Raw genomic sequence first — 10,312 nt, 5'->3', positions numbered from 1 at the left:
TTCAGTACTTTGCCACTCTCTCCCATTACTGTAATTGGCAACAGTAAGTCAGAAGGCAAAAATTTAAATTTTAAAACTTGATTTTGAATTTGATTTTGATGCTTTTCAACATAGTTTTTTTTTCAGCTTTGACTTTTCAATCACTAAGAACATATATACAAAAATTTTACTTACATATCATTTTTTAATCGCTAATAAGCCGTTATGGCTTATAATAAGACATGGCCAACCGATGGAGACCTGAGTTTAATGTGAAAATTTTGAAGATGATAGAACACGACTGTTTATGATTGACTTTTTAGAGGATATGTCTGCAAGGATGATTGGAACAAGCCTTTGGTTGCGGATGTGTCATGGCCAATTTTGTCAATTATGCCGCCACTTTGGCACTTTGCTACTTCCTTTTGGATTTATTTACATTGAAAAAGCTCTAATGGGACCTTACATAAAGTATAGGGTATGGTAAATGTGCAACGAACTTGCACCCCCAACGAACTTGCAGGGTACTTAGGTTCATTCTGATTTCTGAATTATGAAATTCGTAATAATCAAATACCGAGAGTTGGATGCACTATTTTACTTTCATCACTTCATTATTTTTTACTTGTTTATTTATTTATTGTGTCTAGGCATGACAAATGAAGTGTAATGCCGACGTGCCAAAACAATGCAACGCCATGAATTTAAAGAAAGGTTTGGGAGTTTTGGTAGCGTTTGATTATTAGAAAATCGATACCACATTGCAGCTGAAAAAATCAATTGAGGACACACAACTACAGATGATATGGATTAATTGGATCCATGGCAATGCAAATATGCTAATTCGAAAAAATGCCAGTGCTATGCAGCATATCAGCTACGTGCTACTGGAATTTAGAGAAATTGGAACCAATTGACGAATTCCCAGATGCATCCTAATCCTATATATATACTTGGGTATCGATGACGAATGATTGGAGGTGTCTTCGTCCGTCGGTGATCTTACTTTGACCTGTAAACTTTCACAATCTCAAGTCATGAATGATTGAGAAACAGCAGAAGGAAATGGTTTGTACTGTATATATAGCTAGTCTGGAAGAAATTTAATTGTGGCACATTGTACTTGGCTCCATAAATCTCACCCATAAGAAACTGTGGCAGTTTGCACATATTATTATCACCCATAAGAAAAAAACACTAATGAACCCACCTAATATGTACTCATGGATCTCAAATTGGTTGGGACATATACTGTATATATTTGTCGGAGAAGTAATTTCTTGGCCTTTATTATCTGCATCATTTTGTAGTTTGTTGGAAACAATTAAATACGAGTTACAAGCAAAGCATCTATTTTTATTCTCGTTTCTTAGGCAATGTTGACGTCATCTCACACGAATAAATTGGATAAAGAAAAAACCAAAACATCAGTATCGGAAAGTTTGTAAAATTTGTTTGGGTGTGTGGTATTTGCATGCTGATAGAACTTTAATAAAAATTGCCCCAAAATATATACTTTACTTTACAATATTTTTATCACAAAAATATTGATAGTACAAACTTGAATATTTTTACTACCACTGTGTATATCTTGGGAACAATTGTTTTAAACTCTTAAGAGAATGTCCCCTCGTCTACTCAAACGTGATTCAAAAGTCGTTAAAAATTGACAATATTCATACCATATATATAAACTACTGCACAAAAATCAAATCAAAACTTAACTCACACATTGAGAAATAAAAAAAAAAGATAAATCCAGCATATGAATAGTATTGGTGCTATTCATGTCTGATTTTGTCTTTTTCGTTTCTTAATGTGTACTCCCTCCGTCCAAAAAAAAAAAGACAAACTCTGGGTTCCCATGTCCAACGTTTGACCGTCCGTCTTATTTAAAAAAATTATGAAAAAAAATTAAAAAGACAAGTCATGCATAAAGTATTAATCATGTTTTATCATCTAATAATGAAAATATTAATTATAAAAAATTTCATATAAGACGGACAGTCAAACGTTGGACACGGAAAATCAAGGTTTGTCTTTTTTTGGGACGGAGGGAGTAGATAGAATTTGAAAATGATTTTTGGTGGAGTGATAGATATTAGAGTTAATTTCACTTTGGGCCATACTTTATTGACAAAGTTTCACTTTAAACTACCATTTGTCCAATCTTTTCACTTTGGATTAGGTAACTTTACCTTTGTTACACAATGAACCACCCCAAACCACATCTTCAGTTTTTCGATGATTTCAAGCAAATTGTTAACGACATGCCAACAAATTTTCATACCTAAATGCTTGTTATACCTTTGTCAAAAGAGACGCTAGACATCACTAACGTAAAGAGTTAGAGTGGTCCATTACGCAACAAAGATAAAGTTACCTAGTCCAAAATGAAAAGATTGTGTACAGGGTGGTCTAAAGTGAAACTTTGACAATAAAACATGGCCCAAAGTGCAATTCACTCTAGATATTAGTAATATAGTCTACATTGTCATTTTCTTTTTATTTTTCATAACTATTCACACTGAATTTGAACGAAAAAGCTACAAGGGGACTCAAGGGATTAGAATCGTCATCCTACCAAAACGACAGCCTACCAATGTTGGAAGGGAAACGAGCGGATGAACATCCCGATGAATCCTAACCCACGCACTCTAGTTTCAGTCAAGATGGCTTTAAGCCTGTCCTAAAAAAAAAGTCTCAGTCAAGAAAAGGAAGTGAATGCTTCATATCTCCTTTGGACACTGGAGCTCACGGAAGGAACAAGTAGTGAAAAATAAGCAATAAACTTGAGCCTAGACCTGCGGCCCATCAATTAATCAGAATATTCTTGACATCTTATATTCTTAGGCCATCCACAATGTAGCCACCAGAGAGGATCAATTTCTAGAGTTTAGCTTATATATTATGAGTAGACCATATGGTCGTCCTTAGTATATGAACTACCAATATACATGAGGCTAGCCAAAAAATAAAATAACAACAATTTTTATCTTCTCTCTCCTCTTCTCTCACATGGCTACTTTTGCTATATAATTGAGCAGGACGAATGAGACCTAGTCTAATGTTTCCTATTGCTATATACTCCCTTCGTCCTAAAATATAGCAACTAGGCCTTTCCGAATTCGTTATACTTGGTTATGTCCAATGTTATCTTAAGATGCTATATTTTGAGATTGGATGGCAACTACCATAGGTAATACTGGAGCATACCTTATAACTCAAGTAATCATTATACATTGAGCACGTATGAGTTATTCTTCATTCGATCTGAACCCAAAACATAATGTTTTATATTCATCGCTTTAACTTTGTTATATTTTTTTCTTGGTGCTTACGTACAAGTATGAGAAACTGAAGTGTAGTATGGCCGACACACCTCATTGCATCTGGATGTTTGGCTCATCAAACTTTCCCACAGCGCAAGCAACCACGATTGAGCCGCACAGATCTCTTGGCTCACAAGCAGGTAACTGAACTTGAAACGGTCAAGTGCCTAAATGTATACAGACCAGACTTGCATCAGAAAGTCCCTGTCTCCATAGCATCAGATTGGGCTGTTGTGCATGATTGAAAGAGAGGTAGTCAAATTTCCTAAATGTGTCTTATTCCTATGATTGTAGCAGTTTGGAATGTTTTAGATAATTCTTAAATCGGTTTGTCTTCAGCAACATTGAATGGTTGAAAAATATAATATAATCATGTAGGGTTCCTTTTAAATGCACAAGAATCAGTTCAATTCCCATCAGAAATGGTAAGAATTCCCTTATTCCAAATGTATGAATAGAGCAATGTGGGCAATGTGAGAAAGGAGTGATACCGTGACCAAGGTATGAATGGACTAGATCAATGGCAAGATGCTTTGTACTTCTTGGTAGAAATTCATTTTTTTTCCTTCTCTTTCACACTCTACTTCGGAGTATCAGGATATTTAATGAAAACTATCTAAAGAGGTGAAGTACTGGGTGATCATAGCTTAAGCTATGAGCTTTGGGATTGGTATTTGCTGCTGAACTGCTTATAGTAGGTTTACCTTATTCTGCTTGGCCACCATTAACCAATAAATGCTGAAGGAATTTTAGCAATTCCAAATTCCAATGCAGGCGATTTTGCACATACCAGCTGTAAGGAAATGAAATCAATAAAGCTTTCATTTAGTTGTTATAAACTAACAGTATTGAAACAATTCAGCAAAACATCTGAAGTTCCATAAGTAATACTCTCCTATCAGCAACATTTGGGGCCTTTTTCACAAGTAATTTATTTTTTTGTTTGGTGTGTTTAAGGCTTATCGTACCACTTAAATCCTTAAATCCATGATGTGCTACACCCAATGTTCACCCCACCTGTGCATCAGGTCCATGGCTTGTATTTACAGCGTTCTTGCAGTACTCTCATGAACAGGCAACACTGATGCAACCCAATCAAGTTACCTACTCCACTGTCCTACCAAGGCACACAACAGAGGTACCATGCCACTATACACAGAGAGGATCCTGAGCCTGGTCATGCATGCGACTCTCAGTCCCTTGACTTGTTTAGTCCCCTCCCTCCCTTTGGTCAGGACTATCCACCCTTGCCTTGGTAAGTTCATAATGTGTTTTCCAGTCTAAAATAATTACTATTACTTACTGACCCGAGTTAGTAGTTGACTGGTACACATGATTGCCCAAAACAAATATGGTTGCTTACATACAAAAATCAGTATGTGGCTGTTATACCATATTTTGATATTTACATGGATTACCTAGAAGAAACGGTAGACTTCCTTCCTTCCTGGGTGTACATTATCTCATGTCTATGGTAAGTGAAAACCTGCACAAGGTAATTCTAGTAAGCATATTATGTTTGTGTATATAATCAAAGGATAAAAAAACAGTAAAATAGATACATCTCGGAATGACCTGAGAATAGTCACATTAGGAAGCTCTGACAGTATTCCATTGTGAAATTATCCCAAACAGCTGAATTAATCAAATGCCAGATAAAAATCTTGCCATTTTAAAATCGATGATGGATCATTGCAAATTGTGTCATCACCATTGCAATCTTGTTCCACTAATGAAACAAGAAGTTCCATCATTCTTTGCATCTCTCTTGACTGATGGAGCATCATATCATTGGATACAAATGTCTGAACAATTCCACCTATCTCTATCCAGCTACAGCCCGGCACCTTGTTGCCACACATGTTCCTCATTACACTTCTTACCTTTGCAAGCTCATTCCAATCTCCTGCAGCAGCATACGTATTAGATATAAGCAGGTAATTGATTGGATCATCTGGCTTTAGACTAAATAGCCTAGAGGCAGCCCACTTTGCTGACTCAATGTTTCCTCGCATTCTGCAAGCACCAAGGAAAGCTCCAATGACATCAACATTTGCGTCGCAGGACATATTGACCAAAAATTCGTAGGCATCTCTAATCCTACCAGCTCTCCCTAAGAGATCAACTAGACAAGCAAGATGCTGCGGAGTTGGATCAATTTTGTAGTCCCTCGTCATTAGAAGAAAGTACTTGAAGCCATCTTCAATGAGCCCAGCATGACTGCACGCAGAAAAAACTCCAAGAAATGCAATGCCATCAGCCCGTATGCCTTGTTGGAGCATTCTGTCAAACAGGTCGATTGCACTCTTGGCAAGTCCAAGATATGCAAAAGAAGAAACCATTGATGACCATGTAACTAGATCTGGGTTATGGATCATACCAAATGTTCGTTTTGCTTCTTGAACAAAACCATTCTTACCATAAGCCATGATAAGGGCATTGCCCACTTGTAGAAAGTCTTGCAAGCCTCTTCTAACAGTGTAAGCATGAAGCTGAGTAGCCTCATTAGCAGCCGCCATGTCGGCACAGGAACTAAGTAGACTGGCAAGCGTAAGCTCGTCAGGGCAAAACCCATGTCTCATCATCGACACGAAAAGGTCGAAGGCTTCCTTGCCTCTGTCATGCTTACCATAGCAAACAATGATTGCATTCCAGGATACGGTATTTCTCAGCACCATGGCATCAAACACCCGGCTAGCCTCAGCAACTTGGCCGCATTTGGCATACATATCAAGGAGCGCAGTGGCTACCACCACATCCAGGTGGAGACCCAACCTGATCACAATCCCATGCACCGAGCTTCCCAGGACCAGCAACAGGTTGGCATGGTCATAGCACGAAGAAGAAGAAGCACGCACACTGAGCAAGGCACTGAACGTGAAGCCATCGCCGGGAAAACCAGACCGCCTCATGGAGCCAAAGACATCCCAGCACTCCCTCACAAGGCCGTGCGAAGAGTAGCAGGAGACCATGACGTTCCAGAGCACCTGGTCCCGGAGCGGCGTTTCGTCGAACACCCTGCGGGCGCGGTCGACGAGTCCGGACTTGGCGTAGGCGTCGGCGAGCGCGGTGGCCACGCGGGCGTCGGAGCCGCTCCCGGACTTGACGGCGAGCGGGTGGACCGCCGCGCAGGCGGGGCGGCCGCGGACGCCGGCGCTGGCCCCGGAGCGGAGGAGGCGGAGCAGGGCAGCGGCGCGCCGCATTTCGTCGAACGGGTGGGGTGGGGTGGCGCTGGCGCAGCGGCATCGCCGCCCGTCACAACCAGCAGTGAGCCGCACGCGCGGAGTGAGAGGGACACGGTTTGGGATTTTGGATTGGCCAAAATCGGATTGTGACCTGACGAATACCGTCTCAATTCAAAATTTCAATTCTAAGTGAAAAGCCTCCAATTTGGTTACGAATCTTCACCCGTACACTGCTTAGTACTAGCTTAGAGCATCTACAATGTAGGTTTTAGAGAGGGTATCATAGGAGAGAGAGCTCTCTGGTACTAATCCTACAGACTATATGTGTTCTTTGACAGACAATACCATTAACTTTTTAAATAACGCTTGACCATATCATTTTATTTTAAAATCAATATAAATATACTTAAGTATAAGTCATATTTGAAGTTTCTTTAACGACAAAAGATGCCACAACATAATAAGTGACATTTTTATTAGTTTTTTAATACGATGAAACGGTATGTCGAAAATTAACGGCATCATAGATTAAAAAATAAAGGATTATATGTTTTGCATAAGTATAATATAATTTTCCCTTCTGTGTACATAACATTACTCACATGTGGACATGTCTTGGATGCTATGTTTTCTTCTTTAGAATTAGACTTGTTCTTTTCAAAATTTGAAAATATACCCTTCAATGATTTTTATTTAAAATAGACTGTTTGCCCAAGAGGTGAGGTGACAAGCACAAATATCACTAGAAATAGTAGCTTAATTAAATGCTTAATAGTATGGTTAAAGTTTTTAAAGTATTATATGGAAATGAATCCAGCATCAAAATTAAACATGTATGAGTCCTAACGAAGTAATGATTTATCATGTTTCGTGCCCTATACATTATACAACACTTGAATCCAACAACGTATCCGAAAATGCTTCCCATCGGGTGCCCAATCCATGCCTAAAAGATCGGGCGCCCTCTCGTCTTGTTGCTACTCTTATTCTTATTTTATGCCGTGTAGTAATCCTTCATATGCATGCATGTAACTATTATTTCTTCTAAACTATTTTTTCGATCTACGATATAATTGCACCATTAAATTCGTTGCGAGTAAATATTTCACATCAAGATCACACGTAGTTATATTCCATTGAAAAAATATTTATTTTTTAAACGGATTTTTAAGTTGCACATGATATTCTGAAATGTTTTAGTAAGTATTTCATAATGTTTTAATAGTGACAACTTAATGAAATCATAGATATATAAAAATGCATCAAAACATTAAGTATTTGTGTTAAATGCTTCGAAAACAAATAGTATTTGATTGGTTACAAATTTATAATAGCTTTGATCTTTTTTTTCCTTTACTGTAAATAACTCTTTTTGTTATAAAATTATATTGTTGGCCAAATGCATGGCAATCTTTCCCATAAAAAAACATATATTTCATATGATTATTTTTGTGTTTCACTTGTTCGGACTTAATGTTTCATATAAGTGTTTGTTGATGTTGCAGTTAGCCGTTTTAAATGTTGTATTTCTTTAAAATATTTTATACAGTAAACTGAAACAATGTTCTATAAAGAGTGAAACAATGGTTGATTTTTTTATCAAAATATACTTGCGTGAGATCTGATTGTAAGGATTTAGTTATAGGGAATATAACGATTTAGATCGTATAATTGTTTTAATAGAAAAATCGTTTAAAAGTTGTTTTTACAAGTGAGATGAGTGAAAGGGGTTATAGCTACGCATAATATCACGGAGAGAGAAGGGATTAGTGCATGTAAGTACTCCCTCCGTTTTTTAATAGATGACGCCATTGACTTTTTCTCACATATTTGACTATTCGTCTTATTCAAAAAATTTATGTAATTATAATTTATTTTGTTATCAGTTGTTTTATCACTCATAGTACTTTAAGTGTGATTTATATCTTATATATTTGCATAAAATTTTTGAATAAGACAAATGGTTAAACATGTGAGAAAAAGTCAACGGTGTCATTTATTAAAAATAGAGGTAGTATGTTAGGTTCACATGCATGGATGTTGTGCATGTAAGTATGTCAGGCAGCACACAGTAGTAGGGGCGCCCGATTTGTAGTGAGGTCGCCATGTATCGCTTGAAAATTACAGCCACCGGAGAAACCCTTTATAGCAAACCCGTAGGAAAAATCTGGAACTAAAGATGGCCGGCCTCTTTTTGAATAATTCATAGTGTATTTGGAGATCGATCTATCACATCCATCATCCATGGTGGCTGGTTCTCAGGGCATTATTTTTATTTGTGGTAAACGCAAATAATGTTTAAGACCTCTTCCTAATCTTAAGGTCTCTTTTATTTACAGGATAGAAAAAAACTAGGAACAAAAAAACATAAAAATTGAAGTAGACGATTCTCAAATCCTAAAGGAATTAAAAAATATGGAAAAATAATAGGAGCCCTTTGATAGTACCATGAAAAAACAAAGAAAAGTTTAAAAAAGAAGTTACATTAATTTTCATGTGAGCTCCCCTTCTAAAGTACTAAAGTAAAGACAGCTACGTGTGATGAAGTAAGCCCTACGATGCTCGGTTAAGCTTTACAAAGGTTACCCATAGCACATTAATGCTAAGTTGGACCGGCTAATAGTATGCTCGCATGATGTTATTATACTTGCCTTAGAGATACCCCTCATGTGTTGATGATAATATTATTTGCAATCTTCTACATGTTTTTTTCAAGGAGTTTTCCCGTTCTTTATAGGCTAGTTCGATATAAGAGCAAGTTTAATAGTATAGCCCACTACAAGCTCCAATTCACCTATAACCGATCTAATAGCCAATTTCTATACTAATATAAAAAGAAGGAGTTGCCCCCTCCAATCCTACAGGTGAAATCAACCAGTTAAATCCTACCATCCATCTATCAATTCAACGAATCCAACGGCTCAGCCTCTCCTCCCCGTTCCCATCACCCCCTCCCTCCCCACCCCCCTCCAACCCCCCTGGCGACCACGGCTCACCCAAAAATTATGCCACCTCTCCCCTGCCAACGCGCCGCGCTGCCGTCGCCCCGTCATCCCTCCCACTACACCTCAACCGCCCCCTCCACCGTGCCGGCCACCCCCTCTTCGCGCATCCTTTCTACTCCGATGGCTCCGCGGAGCTCGAGCGTCGTTCGTCGCCCACTGCCTACCCCCCATCCCATGGTGCCACCCTGGTAGATCGCCATCACTCACGGTGTCGCCCAAGAAGTTCATCGGGCTCCCTACTCCTTCCCCATCACATGGGCCTCCTCGCCGGTGATCTCCTCCCTTCTCACCATCAAGTAACGTCGTCGATCCCCCACTGCTGCCACACCTTGTCACATTCCAGTGCATGCCCTCGCCCATATGGCCAGATCAACTTGTTTGGATCGCATCGCTCAAGCTGGGGTTAGTTCTATGGATATTTGCTACTCCTGTTGATAATTGATAGGTATATTCATCTGAATCATCTGGTACTATCAATTGCAGGTTCTGGACCAGGTTGGAATATATTGAAAGTGTGATTGGCTCAACACGATAGATTGCATTATCGATATGACAGAGTACGTATAGGCCCAAGCCTTCCATATCTACCGCAACCGATTTATAGAAACAATATCGGAGGGGATAAGGAAGGGAGGGAAACAAATATACACAATCGCAATCTAACACCCCCCCCCCCCCCCCGCAGTCGGAACGTCGACGGAGCATACATTCAGACTGGACCGGAACTCCGAGAAGATCGTGCTGGGAAGACCTTTGGTGAAGATGTCGCCGAACTGGGATGTCGTGGGAACATGTAACACACGAACCAAAC

General features: G+C 39.0%; 1 protein-coding gene across 3 annotated transcripts; it reads right to left on the bottom strand.

Annotated features, from left to right (window-relative positions):
* Positions 1–562: 562 nt before the first annotated feature.
* Positions 563–6,690, bottom strand: LOC127778827 (pentatricopeptide repeat-containing protein At2g46050, mitochondrial-like). 3 transcript variants are annotated; one of them, XM_052305461.1, is made up of 5 exons: positions 4,887–6,690; positions 4,730–4,797; positions 4,016–4,104; positions 3,362–3,539; positions 563–991 (listed from the first exon to the last, which is right to left on the bottom strand). In XM_052305461.1, the coding sequence occupies exon 1, from the start codon at positions 6,512–6,514 to the stop codon at positions 4,952–4,954; it is 1,563 nt and encodes a 520-aa protein (XP_052161421.1). In that variant the 5' UTR covers positions 6,515–6,690; the 3' UTR covers positions 563–991; positions 3,362–3,539; positions 4,016–4,104; positions 4,730–4,797; positions 4,887–4,951. The 3 variants fall into 3 exon arrangements, with proteins under 3 accessions (XP_052161421.1, XP_052161420.1, XP_052161422.1); XM_052305460.1 differs by lacking the exon at positions 563–991 and having other exon boundaries at positions 1,005–3,539; XM_052305462.1 differs by lacking the exon at positions 563–991 and having other exon boundaries at positions 1,005–3,478.
* Positions 6,691–10,312: the final 3,622 nt, after the last annotated feature.

Source organism: Oryza glaberrima, chromosome 7 (assembly GCF_000147395.1).
Source record: "Oryza glaberrima chromosome 7, OglaRS2, whole genome shotgun sequence".
Classification (NCBI taxonomy): domain Eukaryota; kingdom Viridiplantae; phylum Streptophyta; class Magnoliopsida; order Poales; family Poaceae; genus Oryza; species Oryza glaberrima.
Note: the sequence above shows the minus strand (reverse complement) of the source record. Positions and strands in the feature narration are given on the sequence as shown.